This window comes from Neomonachus schauinslandi, chromosome 2 (genome assembly GCF_002201575.2).
Source record: "Neomonachus schauinslandi chromosome 2, ASM220157v2, whole genome shotgun sequence".
Lineage (NCBI taxonomy): Eukaryota > Metazoa > Chordata > Mammalia > Carnivora > Phocidae > Neomonachus > Neomonachus schauinslandi.
Window position 1 is genome coordinate 123,068,942 of NC_058404.1, and position 22,390 is coordinate 123,091,331.

Sequence of the window (22,390 nt, forward strand, 5' to 3'; positions counted from 1 at the left end):
AGAAAAGTTAATCAAGGTTTCTGAAGTATCTAAGTTATTTGTTGATAATACTTGCATGCCAGGAAAAAAGCCTACCCTCAACAAAACAAATATATTATGCATTTCAACTGTGGACTCTGATTGTTGTTAATTATTTCCTTCTCAATACACATGTCTACATATTGTGATACCCTACTATACAGACTCAAAGGAAACCTCAGTCTCCTCTGGATTAGAATTAGTGATATTTTTAAAGACCATTTGACCATTTGATGTGCTTTTGTACAGATCTTTGAACAATGGTTTTCTCAAACGACAATGAGTTTAAATCCATAACAACACTAACTTTTTTATATCCAAAGCTGCTCTAATAACTTCATGGCTAGTTTCTTTCATTTATCTTTCTAAACCATTCTCCCACTTAGCATCTTGTCCCACTTTCTCAGGTGTCCAAGATGAACACCCGATGAAGATGGGTGTCCAAGATGTCCCAAATGAAGCTAAAGCAACACGAACAACTGGCCAATGATTTCTTAATGCAATTCAGATATGTGTGCATTATGGTCAAATTTCAAATATTTAGGAACTAGCTATTCATTTTGTGGATTACCCAGACTCTCATTTCTGTTTCTCCTGTTCATTTTCTCTTCAAAACTGATTCTACCACAGGGGAAAAAAAAGTAGTGGTAGCTGACCCTATAAAGCTACTATTTGTTACTAGCTTGAGTTTAATAGGCTATCCATTTGACAAATAAAAACTATTTCTTACTATTATTGGAAATTTAAATTCAGAGGTTATCTGGTATCCTCTGTATAGGATGTGACCTGAGGACACATTCTAAGTTTAGCTCGTACAGTGCTAAAAAAGCACATGTAATCCAACATTTAAAAATCAGGTGTCACATGGAAAATTAGATTTGCAGCTTCCCCCACCCCAATTCCAAATGAAAGATATGGCAGTATTTGGCCAAAGTGCCATTAGAAACTACAGAGTAGAGGAGAGTAGTGGCCCTCCCTGTTCAATGAGACAAGGGCTGCAGTCCTCACTGTTTGTGGTTGTCCCTAACACCAAGGCCAAATGCCAGTAGCCACTGATCATTATGTTTATCTTTTTTTTTTTTTAAATTATTGAGAATATTTCTTTGGACTCGTGACTACCAAAAGTGAAAAATGAAAAATATGCCTAAAGGTCCATGTGTTTCTAGAACACATGAAAGTAAAGAATGATATTACATGTTCAAAGTGAAAATAAAATATGTCTCTGTCAAAGACTACAGCTTAAGATGCCATTATAAAACAAACCACAGAAAGATATAGCCTAGAAACCTATCAGAATTTTTGAGTGTTGGATCCGTGCTGTAACTCATATGATACATTTTCTGTGACATTTAAAAGTATAGTGAAGCTTTCATATCACCATTTTTATGTTCATTTAATTAACAACCATATAGGTCATCTGAAAATTCTGACATATCATTTGTTGCTAGGTTCTAAGAATGTTTTACAGAGAAAAGAAACTTCTATTGACAAGTACTTATTAAATTTCTAAAATCAGAAACTGCAATTACTCTGAACTTTTTCTACGGCCAGATTTTATTAAAAGATTTTTTCTATTCTGACGAGTAAATCTAGTATCTAGATAAAATAATCTTACTAATATAGTGTTTGTGTTTTAAAGCTACTCCTGGCATTAATATAAAGTAATAAACATGAAACCATTTTAAATACGGTTTATTTTTAAAATGTGAGTAAGTGAGAAATATTAAAGCATACCATTATGTTGTTTTGGTTTTTGGTATTAGTTAACATGGGTAACCCTTCAAAAACTTGTCCCATTTAATAAATTAGAACATTCTGTATTTTTGAAACACTGTGATTTAATGTTGGCTAATTATTAATTTTATATGCCACTTATGAATTCTTTGCTCATAATTTTTCTAAATATTTTTGGTCTGTGCTACAGTAATGATGATTTTTAATCTCCCCCAGAGATAAAGCAAGTTTTCAATTTTGTTTACCATTCTCATTGCTATAGTTCATCAGCATGCCACAAAAGACAGTCAAGAGCTTCTCATTGGCGGGATCTGTTATACTGCACAGTGACCTTAAATGGTCAATTACAATCTGTGCACCACCTGCTTGGTCAACTGCACTTCTGCCCTCATCTGTAAAACAAAGAGTTAAATTAAAAATAAAAGAAAAAAGAAATGTACCTTACAATTTCAAATATAAAACATAACAATGTTATTCCTTACTTAGTGAGTAAGTAGAAAATAAACCTAGGCAGGGCATTAAATATGTCTTTTTGGAAAAACAAAACAAGTAAACATGGAAATGGGGGTGGGATGGGGAAAAGAGACAATCACTTTTTCAGAGAAAAAAAATTCTCCCTGGCATCTTAAAGAACTCTGTGTCCTAGGAATGTATGACTATCACATGTGAAAATTTTCACCTCCTCTTTCACAAATGACAATTCTGTGTAAGAGAAAAAAACAGGAACTAATATTTTATAGAATTTTTTTTTTCTCAGCTTGGAAGCCACTAAATATATCTTTCTATGAGTGTTTCTCAGTTATTATCAAAGAAAACCAACTAACTCACATAATAATTCTAGATCACAATAAGGGTCTTTTAAATGGCATTTCTATAGTCCATAAGCATGTTCCTTTTCTCAATTCTTGCTATTTTATGTTTCATTTTTCATTATTCCCTCCATTCTAGAACACACCAGACAGGCAACATTACAACAAGTGGTCAAAATGATGGTCAGACATACCTTCTGTTATGTATACATATATATTCCATAGAACAGATGTCATTTAACTGTTGGAATATATAAAGAGCTTTAGAATACTTTTTAACCCCTGAAGGTAGGAATGGAAAGAGATGAAAGAAAGCGTATCTGTCTTTCTAAACCTGACTTTCTTCATATAAAAGAAATAGGAGAGCTATAAGTACGAGCCACATATGTGATTTAAATTTACTAGTAGCCACATGAAAAAAAAGAAAAACAAGTAAAAAAATTAATTTTAATAACCTATTTTATTAAATCCAATAAAACATCATCCCAATATGCAATCAATATATAGATTATTAATGAAATATTTTAAATTGTCTTTTTTGTGATAAATCTTTGAAATTTGAGTGTACTCTACACTTACAGTCACATGTTAATTCAGACTAGCCACATCTCACAATTGTTTAATAGCCAAATCTGGCTAGTGGCCACCATACTGGACAGGGCAGCTACAGAAGCATGGTCTAAAGGGTCAGTAAAAGAAATGGCTCACAAGGGCATTACAGCTACTAAGTTAGTAAATGAAAGATTTTCATTTTTCTAATAAGAAAACTAAAACTAAGGTCATATCTTTATAATTGTTGCTGAATCATATTAGACAATGAAACAATATATATCAGTTCTTATGGTGTACACACACACACACACACCCCTCATATAGCAGGGCCTCATAAATATTTGCTTGATAACTTTGAAAATTTTTCAGGAAATCCATACTCAAGTGAAATAACATAATTTTATCCACTTAGCTTTATTGTATTGTTATATAGTTGCAGGACGGGAACCTATGCTCATCAGCTAATAAAATCACAGAAAACTCCTAATTGTCAGGGTAACAAGTCAGATAAGCCAGCCAAGAACATTGGTCATATCTCATTTAGAAATCTAACATCCGAAGTTTTACTGTCCAATAACATAAGTAATGTTGGGCAATTTGTATGGGGATGATGTCAGAGAAAATTGAACATGATGATTACAAATCTAAATGTTCAGACCTTCAATAATATAAATACACAATATATGCCATGCCTAAAATGTGAAGCTTAAATGGTCCTTGATTCAAATTGCTGATTAAATATGGGCTTTCAAAATATAAATCAAATAGGCTTAGGACTTAGAAATCTTAGAGAATTGCTAAACTAAGCCTTAAATTCATGTTCTAGGAAACTAAGACTTAAAAACCTTGTGGAGCCTATTTGCAGTGAATTTTAAAAGCTAAGCTGGCTTCCTATCAACAGTTAACTATTTGGGGTGCCTGGGTAGCTCAGTCAGTTAAACGTCTGCCTTTGGCTCAGGTCATGATATCAGGGTTCTGGGATCGAGCCCCCGCCTCGGACTCCTTGCTCAGCAGAGAGTCTGCTTCTCTCTCCGCCCTCTCCTGACTCATGCTCTCGCTCTCTCTGTCTCTAATAAATGAATGAAATCTTAATTTTTTTTATTTTTTAAAAGATTATTTATTTATTTATTTGACAGAGAGATAGAGAGCACAAGTAGGCAGAGTGGCAGGCAGAGGGCGAGGGAGAAGCAGGCTCTCTGTTGAGCAGGGAACCTGATGCAGGACTCAATCCCAGGACCCTGGGATCATGAACTGAGCCAAAGGCAGTTGCTTAACCAACTTAGCCACCCAGGTGCCCAATGAATGAAATCTTAAAAAAAAAAAAAAAAAGTTAACTACTCAGTATTCAAAATATTCAGTAATGTAATAAATTTTTATACAAATTTATTTAACAAATCTGTTCATATTTAATAATGCAATAAATAAGAACATAATTACAATTAGAAGGCAAACCACCTATTTATGTTTGAGAACCACAGTGGTTTTCTTCTTTTCCTTTCCTTCCTTCTTCAGTTCCCTTCCTCCCTCCCTCCCCTGTTTGGATTATTTACAACATAGCTCTTCATTCATGTATTATCAGCAGCTGATTACAGAACATAAACTCAGTCTCTGTATTAGAAATTACATTATACCAAATCTGAGAAGAAAAATAAAGCACATATAAAAATAGATATCTAAGCTAAAAAAGTATTCACCACCACTACAGGAATGTTTATGCAGTTTCTTCCTCTCCCCCTTTTTTGACAAGTCATCCAGGGAAATAAGGTTAAAGATAATTTTATTAACATATTTTAAAGAACTGGAGGATGCAAAGGAATAAATGACAATGCTGCATTCTATTACTCTACCAAAACCAGTGAAAGAGTATGTCTTTAAGGGTATCTTACGAATCATTTACAATACATATTAGATCATCTGTCATTGCACAAGTCCATATAAATTGTTCTCCCACAATAAAGGTAGCTCTACAGTTTTATGTTACAATATTAAAATGAGTATTATTACTGTTCACTTAAAAATACTTTACAAAAGGTCCCTTATTCTAAACTCTCATATCTCTGAAATATAGGCTGACTTTTAACTCTTCTCATAATAACTAACTCCTAACTTGTGAAGCATCCTGCACTGCCACTTCTAGAAATATAATTTATATCTTAATTTTCCATAATTGTGAGGTTTCCAAACACTGGGTCAAAGTGCAGCCCACCAACTCTTTAGGCCCTGCTAGATTCTTTAATGATGACTTGTCACACGAAGGAAGTTTCCAGCACAAGTATGATATTTCTTCACAGTAGGTAAAAGCAGAGCTATAAATCTAAAGAGATACTGCACTTCCATTACTCTTCAGCAGCCAAAAGCAGGAAGCAATAAAACTTGCTTGTCATGGTTATTATGTCTCACAAATGAGAAAAAAAATGTTACCAAAAAAAGTTACCAAGGTGATATTCCATTATCAGGTACAAATTATATAGTAAGGCTGAGGAAAGAACCTAAAATAACCACTGAATACAATCATTGTGACGTGTACAGTGCATTCTAATTTCAGATTTACTTGTATGTTTCCCCAACTAGGCTCCTTCTCTGTTCTGGGCAACAAATGCCCAGTACGTAGTAGACACTCAGTATTTACTGAATAAATGGGGCCTTTGCTTAGATTTTGGTAAATTATCATTTACCTAGAGGATGAATGTGTGTGTGTGTGTGTGTGTGTGTGTGTGTGTGTGTGTGTGTGTGGAAAGAAACAGAGAGAGAATGAGAATGAAAATCATTTACTTGCTTTTGTTTTTAACCACCACAATATGGTTATGGAATAGTTTAGCTTTGCTTGTTTTTTGAACTTTATTTCAATGGAATCATGTTGTATTTATTCTTTTGTGCTTGTCTTCCTATACTCAATATTATGTTTGTGAAATTCTGTTTCATGCTTCCTGTTGTATAATATTCATTGTACGAACACATCTCAATTATTTATCTATTCTTTTGATGAGTATTACTTGGGTTGTTCCTACGTTTGGGCTATTCTTTACAATACATAGATGGTACTGTTGGCTCACTGAATTTGTGTATCTTCCACTTTCTCCATAATGACAAACAGGTTGCCAAAGCCAGTGTATACTCCCTCCAGCTGCATGTGAGTTCATTGCTTCACCCCTCCACTATTGCTTGGGTATTATTTGATTTTTAAGGTTTAGGCAATCTGGTAGGTAAGGCTGAACCTATTCCAGAACATACAAAAGCAGGTCTTTGCTGACAGTCTACTTTTCTGTACATTCAATAAGGCAATTAATTTGGTATCGAGTGTAGACAGCATTACATGAAAAAAAAAAAACACACACAAAAAAACCCAACAACCCAACCCACAACAGTTCAAAGGAGAGAAAGAAACAGATAAATGCAGAGAAACACAGACATTAGAAATTGAAAGAAAAAATGGAAAGACAGCTAAGTAGCTAGTAGAAAGTATCTATCAAGCCTATGTAATAATATGACTAAGTACAATTCTGGAACTTTCTTATATTCATGCTTTATAGAAAAGCCTTATAATAACATCAGCAAATACATTGTTTTTTGGGTTTTTTTTTTAATAATTTCTGTCATCATCAGATTTCCAAAAGACAAGATAGAAAGCTCAAATCTTTGAAAACACTAGGAGAAAAACTGAGGAGGCAGCATGGTACGGGATGTAAAAGCAGCCTATAATCTGCAAAAGCAAGTTTTACCTAAAATTAGTTTTTTACAATTTAAAAGTCTATGACTTTCATGCTGCTTCCACTTTTGTGATTTAAACATTTCATATTTCTTCTCAGAAATTCTCAGTATGAAATACAAATTTAAAAATCTATTTAAAAAATTATGCCTACATGCATAATTGATATTAGTTTCCTCCTACCCTCTAATTATTTGTATAACAACAGGATTTTGGTTCCTTATGCATCCATCTGCTCAAACTTACTTCCTAGTAAAAGTAATAATCCTTTGTGACATCAGGAATGGTTACTGTGGTGATGACTAGGATACACACCTGAGAAAATGATGACCTGAGAGCAATAAACGGTAGTAGCTGATCATTCTAATAAGCTCTCATCTAAATTTTGTTACAAATTACTACTGAGAAACATGAGGAAAGTATGTATGTATGGAGACACTGTTCAATAAATTAGCTTTTATGTTTTCAAAGAAATTGTAGCAAATAAAGAGTTCACCTTTAACATTCTGAAGGGTCATGGATTTGTGACCACCTCCCTGTTTTCTATAAAAGCATCCTGTACCTAATGATCTGCAAGTGCTAATTAATGATGCTGGCTCATCTTAGGCTGCACACAACACTACAGTAAGTGCTAGAGTGTCTGGTACACTTAAAAGTGGAACAGAGCATAAAAGCCATAAAGGCTTTCTAAGGTTACTGATGGCAAAAATGAAAGCTAAGGCATGGAGAAGATAAATACAAATGACTTATATTGTAAACGTACTTTAGAGATCATATTATGATAAGTGAATTAAGAAGATAAATGATAAACCTTATTTCTTTTTCCCTTTCTTCAACTCAGACTTTGCTTAAAGAGATCATGATGATTAAATATCAGCATTCTGAAGTAAAACTTGGGAAATCTGAATTTTAATTCAACGTTCCCTCATTAAACACACAAAAAAGGTATAGTGAAATACTTTTGCCCTGCATTAAGACAACAGCACTGTCTAGTATCAATTAAGAATCTGGTTTTGGAGATTCACTTCGAAAAAGTTCTTTGGTATCTCTCCCCCCAAAAATCTTTTTAGAGTATCCATGAACTTAACAAATATTAAGACTAATCTATACACTACAACAGGTGTCCAAAATGCACGCTGAACATAGAGAGTGGTTGATAGATAAAATCTATTTGACATAAAATTGGTTAAAAGCTTGAAGAGGCACAGTACAATAACACAAGTTGCACAACCATATCAAAACTCAGAGTCATTAATCCATTCAATGAGATGCATTTTGAGAGTGAAACATTTCTAAAACTCCTAGAGAATGTGCTCTTAACAACAATATTTAAAAACACAGCAAAGAATGAACAAATTACACAATCTTTTCTTAAACTTTGAAAATCATAAGCCTCATAAGCATGGACAAAGTCTTAAACTGTGCTGCAGTGTCTTTTCACATGTCCCTTTCACATCACGCATGAGGACCCACCCATGGGTCACAACTTTCTAAAGCCGCTCCCTTTCTCAACATCTGCATTCTTAACAGAAACCACTGAGAAAACAGAAGACATCAAACAATCTTCCTCACTTTTCAACCCTCCTCTCCACTATTAGGTCTAGGAGCATATGCATCATTTTCCAAACACTTTTAGTATCCCCTGTTGTAATTTAAGTTCAGTTATAGCTAAGTAACGGTCAAGAAAAGAAAGTGAGATCTATTTTCAATATAAGGTAAAACTTTTACTCTTCAAGTAAAGAAAGCTGTAGACATGTCATGAGCTAAGTAAGGTCTCCGAGGAGCTGAATGCAAAGAACATTTAATAATGAAATCCTAGGACTAGTCCTGGTTACTGAGAGTGGGAATCTGAATTTCTTTGTTACCTAAAATTTGAAATGTTAACTTAAGAATTTCAAAAAGGTAAGGTATAAGTTGTTAATATTAGAAAAACTATAATATCACTGAAGAAATGACTTATAAAGTAACTATAATAAGTTTCCAGGTTGTAAGTTTTGTTAAGTTTGACCATAAAAAAAGCCTCTTAATCTCTGAGCTTTTTTTTTTTTTTTTTTTAGCTCTGATACTCTCTTATTCATTTCTATTTCAACTTCTATTTCTACTCTGTTGTATACACAGGAAGTACTAGTGTATGCTGTGTTTGGTTTTGTTTTCCAATGTATTAAAAAAAACAAAACCTCAAATCTTGCTACTTTAACTTTCCAATCATTAATCATTATAATTCAGGCACTTATTTTATTTTCCCCAAGTAACTATTACTAGAAACTATAAAGACTTATGGTAAATAAATCAAACATTCTTTTTACAAGCTAAGCTGGAAAGCTGAGACCTTTTTTCCTGCTGAGTTCTGAAAAATTATACTATTTAGAAATAATAATTTTTAAAGTGCTCTTTCTTAGTAAACACAAAGGTGATTCAGAATAGATGCTTAAAGTCAAAACAATTATAACTTAAGTCCTTACTAGTATTAGTTTGCAAAAAGCAATAGCATTACAAAGGTGTCACGATAAAATTTATTTTAATGAAGTTCTGCATTGCTTTTCTTCAGAATCCACTGCTATGCTACTTTTTAAACTCTAAGAACAAATTATCTTTTTTTTTTTTAAAGATTTTATTTTTTTTTATTTATTTATTTGACAGAGAGAGAGATAGCTAGAGCAGGAACACAAGCAGGGGGAGTGGGAGAGGGAGAGGCAGGCTTCCTGCCGAGCAGGGAGCCTGATGTGGGACTCGATCCCAGGACCCCAGGATCATGACCTGAGCCGAAGACAGACGCTTAACGACTGAGCCACCCAGGCGCCCAGAACAAATTATCTTATTATGATAGAATCTGAACACATGTAAATATATTCTGAACAAGGATTTCAAAACAAAAGGCAACATAAATTGGACTCTTACATGTAGGGATGCAAATACTACTCTGAGTCTTTTTAGTCAATACCAAACTATAACTAGAGACTAGATTTTAAACTTGAAAGAGACCATTAGTTCTCAGTGAATGCCAGCCACATGTGTTATGTAATTCAGATGTCTTAGAAAGCTAAATGAACAATTACTGAAAATCCCCAAACTATCCCATTACTGAGCTAAGGAAATGATTGAATTGCCTAATTTTACTAGAACTCTATGTAAACAATGCTCCAAATAAGCAGCAAATGGGACAGTTTATAAATATTTTCATTAATTTTAAAAGTTAGTTGCTTTTTTTTTCAAATTTACCTGAATTGAAAAGGAATCAAATATCAAAATTCTTCCTAGAAAGTTAAAATAAATTCATGACACAAAGATTTATTCATAAGTGTATTCTTAGCTTGCCTTTCAAATTCAGTAGTTTAATATCTTTACCTGTTTGAGACAATGTTACTGATTTGGAGTATGCTTTTGAGATACAGACATTATTCCTGCTTATAATGGGTTAAATTGTGTTCCTCCAAAATATAAGCAAGTCCTAACCCCCAGGACTTCAGAATGTGACCTTATTTGGAAACAGGGTCACTGCAGATGCGAATAGACAAGATGAGGTCATGCTAGAGTAAGGTGGGTCCTTAATGCAATATGGCTAGTATCCTTTTAAGAGAAGAGAGATGCAGAGAGGAGAATGCCATGGGAAAATATAAAAACACAAAGGGAGAAGACAGCATGTAAAGACAGAAGAAGAAAATGGAGTTTACTGCCACAAGCCAAGGAACTCCTGAGGACACCAGAAGCTAGGAAAGCAAAAAAAAAAAAAAAAAGCCTCTATGCATACAGATTTCAGAGGGAGCACAGCCTTGCTGACACCCTGATTTTGGACCTCTAGCCTCTACAACTACAATACAATAAATTTCTGTTGCTTTAAGCCATCCAGTTTGTGGTATTTTATTATTGCATTCCTAGGAAACTAATACACTTCTCCACATAAACAATGTGGAATATTCAAGCTTCATACCAAAAAAAAAAAGTATTTGAAATTTAAGTAAGCCTTTACTATATATTCAGATTTTATACATCTCACAGAAATTATGGTTTTCAGATCACTACCAATAATATATCTCACGTATAATTAATATAGGATTTTAATTAATAGTCAGTATACATGTGCAAACTGTGATATGGGCACAACCAAAGGAAAATTAGTTATTTCCTCATTACTTAATCTACTGTCTGAATTTCTTTTCCACTCAGCATCAAAATGTTTAGAAAAGGGATTTTACTCTATGGACTAATAGTAATAGTGATGGAGGCTCTGCATGGTGCTTGTGACCCACAGTCTACTGTTGGAATAGGAACAGGAATATGGAGGGAATCCCTCTGTGGCACGTGCATACCACGTATGGTATATGCATACCACCTTTAGGCATGCACAGATGGCTAAAGGCTAAAGAGAAAGCAAGAACACTAAGCACTGCTACTCTAAGCACAAGGTAAGAGGAGTCCATTACTAAGAGAGCTTGAAGACTACTGCACTGAAACAAAGTTAGCAACAGCAAAGTATGAACCCAGCTCAACTTCTGACTAGATTGGCTGGACCTCCATCCTATACTAACTGCCTGAAATAAAAGGAAGTGTGCTTATTCCCAGGGATTAAATACTGTTAATTTCAATCTCTACTGTTTTTCTATACACAATGTCCAGCACTCAATAAAAAATTAACAGATATATTAAAAAAGAGAGGAAAAAAATAACCCACTATCAAAAGATAAACCAATCAGCAGAGTGAGACTCATAGGTGATCTACGTGTTAGAAATATCAGATAGGACTTTAAAAATAACTATGATTAATATATTAAAGGATCTAATGGAAAAGGTAAATAATATTTATGAACAGATTTGGAATTTTGCTGAGAAATGGAAACTTTAGAGTTAAATGGAGATGCTACAAATGAAAAATACAATATTAAAGGTGAGAATTATTTCAAGAGGCTGAACAGTAGACTCAATAAAACCAAAGAAAAACTCAGTAACTGTAGATCAAGAGAAATTATAAAAACTAAAACACAAGGAGACAAAACGAGTGAGGGGAAAACCCAGAGCACCTAAGAACTGAAAGAAAATAGCAAGCAATCTAATGTAAGTGTAATTGGAATCCCAGAAGAGATAGAGAACAGGGTAGGAGAAATATTTAAAGAGTTAATGGCTAAGAATTTTCTAAAAATAATGAAAGACATCCTGCCACAAATCTATGAGGCTTACAGAACCCCAAACAAAGCAAACAATAAAAATACACACCAAGCAGCCAAGTTGCTGAAAAATCAAAGAAAAAGAGAATCTCTTGAAGGCAGCTTGTGGGGGGGGGGGGATTATTTTTTTGGAAGAGCAAAAATAAGAAAAACAGTAGACATCTCATCTAAACTATTCAAACTAGGAGACAATGGAAAGATATCTATAAAATACTGATACGGTGCTTTAAAATGTTTTGTTTTGTTTTTAAACCATCAACCCAGAATTTTTTATCCAGTCAAAATATCTTTCAATAGTTAGGGTGAAGTAAAGAATTTTTCAAACAAATAAAAGCTGAGACAATTCATTGACAGCAAATCTGTTATGCAAAAAAAATGTTCACAATAGTTTTTCAGGCAAAAGGTGTACAATACTAAATAAAATTTGTATCTACTCAAAAATGAACACTGAAAATGACAAAAATGACAGTAAATATTAAAAAGTTTTCCTCCTATATTTAAAGATAATTAACTGTCTAAAGTAAAAAGAACAATATATTGTGGGGTTTCTAACCTATATAAAAATAAAATGTATGACAATAATAGCACAAGGTATGAGAAGAATTAGAAGTATACAATTGTAAGGTTATTAAACTATATGTGATGTGACATAATATTTGAAGGTAAATTGTGATAAGTTAAAGATGTATACTGCAAACCACAGGGCAACCACTAAAAAAATTAAAAAGAGGTACAGCTAATAAGTCAATAATGGGAATACATGGGAAAAATAAAGATTACCCAATTTTTCCAAAAGAAATCAGAAAAAGATGGAAGAAGGAATAAAGAGTTCAAAAAAATCAGAAGACAACTAACAAGATTTCAAGCCAAGCCAAACTCACAAAGTCACTTTAAATACATATGGTCTAAATCTCCCACTTAAAAGGTATAGATAGTCACAGGTTGGATAAAAAAGCAAGACCCGACTATGCTATCTACAAATAACCCACCTTGAATGTAAGTGTATTCAGATTAAAAATGAAAGAATGGTAAAAGATATATTATGCAAACACTAATCAAAGGAAATTTGTGTCTATATGGTCAGACATAGTAGACACAAAACAAGCAGTATTACCAGGGATAAAGTAGGACATTATACAATGTTAAGAAGACATAACAATCCTAAATAGACCTTCAATATTTACAAAATAAAAACTGATAGAGCTAGAAAGATTAGCACATTCAATTATAGATTAGGTGCTTATTTAATGTTAACTTAGCCTTTGTGTCAAGGAACAGTGGATGTAAACAGAGATTTAAGAAGGCCTTGCTTTCATTGAGTTTCTATTTCCATAAGGAAGAGTAGTAAACAGAATAAAAGCTTCAATAGTCTTTACAGGGTTCTATGGAAGCACAGAGAAGATATATGTCTTCTGGAGGAAGAGATGAAGGAAAAAGGAGAAAGGTGGTTTACATAAAACTTCACAGATTTAAACATTCATGTCCATGATAAACATAAGTATAGTCACCTATAAATTATGAATACATAATGAGATTTATACAGTAAAATTAAAGTGCTTTCTCTAGCTCACCTGTAATCTAAGCTAACTCTTATTTAATAGAGTAACAATTCTTAAAATACTGACTAATCACATATATTACATAATCATTTTGAGGTATCTCAAAACCTGTGACCAAATTAGCATTAATTCTCCTGTCTTTTATCAAACTTTTTGGGGGTTATCTATGATTCTTCATAAACTTGAGCTAGGTTTTGAGAATACAAAAATAACTGATTCATTGTCATGGAGAAAAAAGTATGAAGAAAAATATTTAAGCAGTAAACACAATTATGTTTTTAGAATATAATGGAAGCACAAATAAAGAAATTAATTTTACATGAAAGGGTTAGAAAAAGGTTCATGGTCATGTTTTCCAGAATGTCTTTCAAGACATCTATTATGTGTGTAAAAAGAAAAAAAAAGTGTACTCTTGTGTTTAGATCCTGATTCCCTTCCTTATTAACTCTACTGAGGAAAATTTATGTAAAATAAACTACATAGATTTAAAATGTATAACTGATGAGTTTTGACAGTTCTGTGTATCCTAGAAACCACCAATACAATCAGTATATCAAATATTTCATCACAATCAAAAGATTCTGCCAATCTCTTTGCAAGCCATCTCTCCCTCCACCTCTGGCCCCAGACAACCAATGTTTTCTGTCACTGTATTTTGCAGTGTGTATATATATATATATATATATACACATAATAGATATAAATACATATATTATATATATATAGATTAATGCAGTATGTATTCTTTCAGGTCTAACACTCTTAGCTCAGCTTAATGATTTGGAGATTCACCCATAGTACCAGGTATGTAAGTGGTTTACTCTTAACTGCTAAAGAGTATTCCACTGTATGGATAGATCACTATTTTTTTTTAAAGATTTTATTCTATATCACTATTTTTTTTACTACATTTACCTATATTGATAGGCATTTGGGTTGTTTCTAGTTTGCGACTACTGTGAATATAGCGGCACTGAATGATGCAATGAATGCTGAGTTGGGTAAATACCCAGGAATGGAACAGCTGAATCATATGGTAGGTACTGGTTTATGAGTTTATCACTACTGAACACTATTATTTAAAAGAAAAATGTGATGTGCCACTGAAAAGTTTTATTTAAGAAATTTTCAAATACTGTAAAAACTGAAAATCTTAAAAGACAATTAAGTATTCGTGAGCATATAAGAGGCACTTTAAGTGCTCATCAAACTGAAGTGAAACTTTAGCTGCTTCATAACTAGTTAAGCATAGGGCTTCTTCTCCAAAATCAATTTGGCCACTACAGAGAAGCATCAGTGCCATTCTACAAAACTGCTTTTAATGTATAACTTTTCTAATTAATTTTACAATAAATAAACATCCAAATCACAAAATGAGAAATCAGGGTTAAAAGAAATAAGGTTGATAAGAAAAAAACTCTAGAAATGATAGAAATTATGTCATAACAATTCAGAATCTGAAGAAGAAAAATACAATCATATCTTCATGCAAGAATGAGAGCATTGCTCCCACTCTCAAAAATCATTAAATATTTTCACCTGGAGGCTTGGTTGTCAATCAATTTTAACATCAAATTACTTTTTAAAAAATGGCCTATGATTTTCATTCAGTTATGGCTTCCTGCAATATATTCCGATCTGGAAGAAAATGTCTTGGCATATCTCCATTTCTTTCTTTTCTTTATTATAAAGCACTATATAATACTGACATGATCTAATAAAGGTTAGGTGATACAAATGACATATATTATATACTTATTAACTGACCTATACTATATTATGTGGAATAAAGAGGAAAAACACAATCATCACCTGGTATTCACTCAAATGACAAGCTGTCCAACTGAAAGAACCCGTTTCTGTTCTTTCATCTTCTTATCACAGGTCACTAAGGAACTTTTTTTGCTGCTTATCTGACATACTACCAAGGTTTTGCTGCTTATAACCTCAATTTATTTCACTTAAAGCACAGTATCAGAAAAAATTTTATGCTAGTGAGCTACTAAATGGAAAAGATCACTTTACAATGCCAATAAATCAAATTTAAAAGGGTGTATCAATCAGTAAAAGTTGGACAAAACTGAATTTAAAATATTTGTTAAAAATATGTAAGATGTGTATAAATTCCTTTCTATCATTCTTCAGCCCAGGAATGGAAGAATTTATTCAAGACATTAAAGGCAGTATAATTTTAATTTTTATCATCTATATACCTGTATACAAAAGAAATAGTACAAAGCAACAGATATTTATCTGAAAATTTGAAGGGTATACCTATGTTTGTCTAATTGGTTTATTGAGAATAAAACTCTCAGATTGTTATCTGGCTTTCCTTAGTTTTACTAAGAATCCTGATCAAATCACAATGTCTTTTATTTCCCAGTGAATAAACAGGGAAGTCAGTATTTCAGACTCCTCTACATTTACATAAAAGGACAAAAATAAAGGATCAAATATGATAATAAAGCATGTTTATGCACACATAATACTTTTTATATAATGTTTTCAAATTTGGAAAAACTAAAGAGCTTTTCCTTCATTATTTGGTTCTGCTCCATCTTCTTTCAATTAGGTAGTTTATTTTTGTGATTTATAAGAGATTAAACAAAATGTTGGTTTAGGATTAGCTTTTCACAAAATTCTCAGAACATATTCCTAAATCTGCAGTTCTAAGAGCTGAACCATTAATATTAAAGCATAAATGTATTTAATGAAGTATGTATTTATGAAAGTGATAACTTCCTCAAATACAGTACTTACACAATGAACCATAAACATCGATTTTAGTTCAGCATTATCCTGAAAAGTCACTTGAATTCTCAGGCCTCAGTTTCCTTATCTGTAAATTTGGAAGGGGTGGATTAGAAGACTTAATTCTAAAAGTCTCCTCTATTTAAAAAATTATTATCTAAAAAATTATGAATTGTAGGTGTCTTTATTCCCTAAGCTTTCTAATTTCTCATGGTTCCTTGAATCTATACCACCTACTGAAGTATAATCTGAACATTTTGCTAAATGCAGGAAATCATTTAAACTTTTTAGGTGTTTATCCCCAAAATGTATACAAATATAAAGATCTAGAAATAGCCCACCTGTCATTTCCTCTTGCATATCTCTATTAAGAACTCAGACTTATTACTGCCCCCAGAAAAGCAAAACAGGCAGCAATAACAACAAAAGTCAGAAAAACAGAACAAAAAATCTCTGTTCTTTCCTGTATCAGTAAACTGCCCTAACCTCTGTCCAGCTACTCAAGCCCCAAATCTAGAAATTACTTTGATTTCTCTTACTCTCACTCCTGTAAATACTTCTCGAATTCTGCTGCCCTCCATCATCATCGCTACCATAACCCTAATCCAAGTCACTATTATCTCTTGCCTGGACTACCCCAAAAGTCTTATAATTGGTCTCCATGCTTCCATCTTAATTCCCAACTTCCATTCTTCTCAACCCACTTTCCATGCAGCTCCAAGAGTGATGTTTTAAAATCTGAATCAGATCCCCTTTCATAAATTCCTATTACCTTAGAATGACCCACAAGGTTCTCTGTGATGTATGTCTTGCTTATTTCTTCCACGTTTTTGTAGAATACTCTTTCTGTACACAGCATCTCCTTTATCTTGATCTCTTTTCTATTCTTTAAACATACCAAGTTCTTTCCTCACTCAGGGCTTTGCAATTGCTCTACTTCTAAAGGAATATTCTTCCGCTTCTCTTTAAATAGTTCATTCTCATTTTTCAGACCTCGGCTCAAATAACATCCTCAGAGACAACTTTCTTCACCTTCTGATATTCTCTATTAAATCATCTTTATTCCCTTGATATCAATGACCACAATCTGTAAATATCTTCTTTTTGTAGTATTTATTATTTATTTCCTTCTGTGCAAGCCCCACAAGGATAGGGACTTCTTGCTCTTATTTTCTCCTATAATCCCCATCACTGACACAGTGTCCTGAATTCAGTGGGCTCAATCAATATTTGTTGATTAAAGTACCTGGTGCATTTACATACATGAAAAAATACAAAGACACAGAGAATTTCCAGAGATTTACTCATCATCACTACTGGAATAAAAACACTCAAATCATATGACCCATGGTGTAGGTACTGAGACTTTGTACAGGAAGAAACATAAATACATATCTTCAATGACATAAAGGCATATTTCTAATTCTAATATTTATTGCTTAGTAGAAATAAATTTTTTCCTATGTCATACAGAAGGCTGATTAAAAGAATGGTTCTACAGGTTAAATCTTTGTTAGTTTATTCAAATATGTTTTAAACATTCAAATGAAAAATGTGAACCCATCAGTATCTTTTCTTAAATTTAAAAAGCAACTTAAAAAGGAACCAGGTGCAGGTAAAATGCATGGAAAATCACATATAAAAGTAAAAGCTATAAATATTACATCAGTGAAATTACAAAAATGAGTCATGAAGAAAAAACCACCATGATTGTTAAATACTCATACATCAAAAAAGAAGCATAAAGCTTGCAATTTTGTGGCATAGTATTATATTCAAGGTTTAAAAGTTTTGTCTTTATGCAGGAAAATTTCAAATATATTTATATATTTACATGCATAATGCAGGATCAGGAAGAAAGCACTAGTTCCACAGATGCAGTTTAAAATTAGGTCACAACATGGCATTTGATGGACACAGCTTCGGTGTGCCTGATAATACTTGTATTAATTTCTACAGCTCAACAGATTTCTCACATTAGTCAAAACTGCTTGATAATTCTCTTTTTTTCAAAAGGTCTTTATATAATAGAGCATCCATAAATCACCATACATTTGTTCAAGAAATTGCTGAAATTAGTCCCTTTATTTTTATATTTCTAATTATCATTTTACTAGTGAAAGGCTGAGTATCTGTAGATTATAAGCAAATTATAAAATAATTTATCAATAACATGCCCCATGGCTCCGATTCTGAACTCAATTACTTCCATAATATGACTTCTGAACAGCCTTCAAGTTAAAATGTAAATAATTTATTGTTCCACTTTATAAGTCCAAACTGCTCAAGATCAAAATTAAATTTTATTCCAATTATTTTACATATAAAAGAGGCTTTTGTATCAAACTATCTCATACTTAAAAGTAATTATGCTAGATTATGGAAATGTATGTGTATATGTGCACATGTGTATTTACAGTTATGATTTAAAATTTAACTTGAACTGATAACAGCATAATTTCTCAAAAGGTAAAAACACTTATTCCACCCAGCAAGAAGAACGTGAATTATTCACCTTCAAATAGTATTTATCTTTTATATTCTCTCACAGCCAAAGGAAATATCCACAACATGTAGCAGGAACAACTGATTAAAAACGGAAAGTTCTCAGTACTTTAGCTCAGTTACAAAGAACAAAAATAGAAAAATCAGACCACAATTAAGAAGAGCAGAGGATAATATGCGTTAACAGGGTTTCTATAAGCTGACTGAAAATTTTATGTTTAATGTAGCTAAACTTTAATTTCATCTTTAACAGGTGAAATTAGGGTAGTAAAGGTTAAGGGGGGAAAAGATTTAAGCAAAAACAAACAAAAATCTTATTTTTGAAGAACTTTATAAATTAGACTTTCCCCACCCTATCTAAGGCTTGTTATTCAGGAAAGGAAAATTCCAAAGGCCATTCAGGTTTTGATTCAGAGACTAGGAGGAAACCTGGTATCCAAGGGACAAAAAAATTAACTTGGCAACCATAGGACTTCTTACTGAACTCAAGAAAAATCATGTAATATTTTTGCCATGTGCATACTTCCTCACATGCTGTCTCCACCTTCATATCTATAAAACTGGTAACTACTTGAAAACAATTATCCCATCTTTTTTTTTTTTAAGATTTTATTTATTCATTTGAGACACACAGAGAGAGAGAGAGAGAGAGAGAGAGAGAGAGAGCATGAGCAGGGAGAGAGGCAGAAGGAGAGGGAGAAGCAGGCTCCCTGCTGAGCCAGGAGCCCAATGTGGGGCTCGATCCCAGGACCCTGGGATCATGACCTGAGCCGAAGGCAGATGCTTAACCATCTGAGCCACCCAGGCGCCCCTATTCCATCTCTTTTTAACAAGCCAGTCGCATTTTTATAACATAGTAGTTGGAAACTAATGAAGTACTGGAAAAAAAGCAGCTATGTACTGTGTTCTTTGCCCTACAATTTTTATTAAGGTAAAAATTTATAGCATCTTAGATTTTTAAATACCATTTTAATAAACAAGAGGGATTTGAATGTGACAATCAAGTATAAAAATGGAAAGATCGTAATTCCTCAAAGTGTGAACTATCTGAAGGGTTACTTAAGTAACCACTTCTTAAACCTAGTGCACTACTTTGCAAGAACCAAACAAACTGATAATAAGCAATCTACTCTTACTTCGTATTTGAATTTCATTCTCTCTGCTCCAGTCAGTATTTACTACATCCCACCTGGCCTACTATAATGGCTTCCTCTTCTCTGCCTCACTTCTCTTCCCACTCTGATACAAAATACATGCTTCTATGAAGCTGGAATACCAATTTCAAGTTTTTTCCATGTTTCTTTCCTGTCCACATCAAAGTACAAAATAACTTCTTAGCCTACATACATTTTAAGTGCACAACACAAATTAATAAACAGACGCAGAAATCAAGATCTCTAACCACAGTAAACCTCCACTTATCCTCCGGTTATTTAAACAATTCGATCTTCATGACTATTGATAACATGCCCCATAGCCCCAATTCTGAACTTTCCCCCCCACACCACAAGTTTCCTACTATTACCTTGCTGCTGACTTTTATTAATAGATGGATTTGACTTCCACTTTATTGAGAAGATGGGAGGCCATGCTAGAAAACACTCTTCTGATTGTCCTCTTTACTATCTTTTTTTTATACCTTCACCTATCTTCTGACAGTTTAAGGCAGAAATGTCCTTTTCTGTTCTAATACCAACCCTGTTTACTTGCTTTCACGACTTCATTCCTTTTTTCATCTATGATCTTTCTCTATCAATTCTTCCCTTAAAGAAATTTACCCTGTGCTTGTCCACAGGGTCCTGGCCTAACAAATATGTTCCTGTCTCCACTACTCTACATCACTCTCACAGTACTGCCCTCCCCTCAAACTACTCATCTCTTCTTTTCTCATTAAACTTCTAGAAAGTTAATACTCTCTCTTCATTTCCTCATTCCTTACCAGAGCCCTTGCAATTTGACTTCTCTCTCCACAAAACTCAACTTAAAGATGTTTTTTAAAACATGAACGTCTCTTTATCCAATCATCAAAATTCAGTATTTTTTTTCTTGGCAGTACTTGACACTGTTTACCACCCAACTCTTTGGAATCCATGACAATAAACGTACTTTCCTCGAATCTTTCAGTACTTCTTCACAAGCTCCTTCATTTCATCTACACCCTAAATGTGTCTGTTTTCCTTTTAAACATTTCTTCTATTCTCATGAGTCAACGATCACTCGTAAGTGCATGAATCCTAAAGCTCTGTCACCTGAATGTGACAAGAGCACTTCAAGTTCAACACACCTCCAAACACATTTCTATGGTTAGTGTTAATCCTGATTCAAATTCTGGACTCATAGACTCCTTCTTTCTTCTTATATCTTCTTGGGTTCCATACACACCCTCTTCCTTCCTGTTCTATCATTTGTTCCTCAAGCTTAAAAAGAAAAACTAGCCTTCTTACTGGTTATTCTTCATCTAGTCCACTGCCCAATGTTTTTTAAGCAGGAATGTGCATCAGAATAATTTAGGGAGCTTTTTCAAAATATACATATGATACATTGGATTCTAGCCTCGGATAATGATTTACTGGTTCTAGCATATGGCTAAGAAAATGTATTTTGAAAAGGTTCCCTAAGTGTTTCAGATGTACACTTCTTGTTAAGAATGACTGCCTATCTTATAATGTACACCTCTTTCAAATTAACTTTGTCTATGGTATCAATTTGAGCATTTCATTCTTTTGCTGAAATACCTTCAATATAACCTTTTACAACATTTGTTAAATAGTGCCTTGTTTTTTTAACATTGACATACACGCTTCATTGCCTTCATACACTACAACCTCTTTAAATATCAGAGACACACTTGAACAATTAAACAGAAGTGATTATCAGCAAAAGCATTTTCCCCCTCACATCATTTGCATTAGTTTTCTAGAACAAGGGTAAATTATAAACTACTTAAAGGCTGATACTGACTTATCAGAAATCTCACCTGAAGTAGAGGCTTGTGGACCAACACAGAAATTCTCATGAGACTAACCTATCACTATAAGTTGCATAGAAGGGGGAAGCTAGTAAAGTTATTACTTGTTCATTACTTGTTCTGATCAAAGTCCTGGGAGTATAAATTCCCTCTCCCTAAATCTTATTTTGGGACTGTCAATTTTTTGTTGATTTTTTTTCCCTGAAAGTCAAATTGGAAGGGAGAAAAATATTAGAGGTAATTGTATCTTCCATTTTAATTATACAAACCCAGTTAAAAAAATTATTGTTGTAGGTCATACTTTAAAATTTTGTATGTGTGTGTTCATGTATATAAGTGTGTATTTATATATATGTGATATATATATATTTCCCCCACCCCAGAAGTAGGGATGAAAGAAGCAAGGTCACTTCCCATAAAAGAGAGAGCATGTATGCCTCCTGGATAAGTGGAGTTTTCTAAACTTTTAATTTTGAAATAGAGACTCAAGGAAATTGCAAAAAGCAGTACATAAAGGTGCATGTACCCTACATCCAGCTCACTCTAATGGTCACATTTACACAACTCTAATACAATATCCCAACTAGGAAACTGACACTGATACATCCTACAGCTCTTGTTCAGATTTC

The 22,390-nt window shown here is 33.2% G+C and overlaps 1 protein-coding gene across 1 annotated transcript in view; it reads right to left on the minus strand.

Moving 5' to 3' along the window:
• The window catches only part of RAP1GDS1 (Rap1 GTPase-GDP dissociation stimulator 1), a 132,625-nt gene that overhangs the window by 55,864 nt on the left and 54,371 nt on the right, over positions 1 to 22,390 (minus strand). The window contains exon 5 of the mRNA XM_021680405.1: positions 1,998 to 2,144. Within this exon, the coding sequence (XP_021536080.1) occupies positions 1,998 to 2,144 (147 nt within the window). The remainder of the gene's footprint in view (positions 1 to 1,997; positions 2,145 to 22,390) is intronic.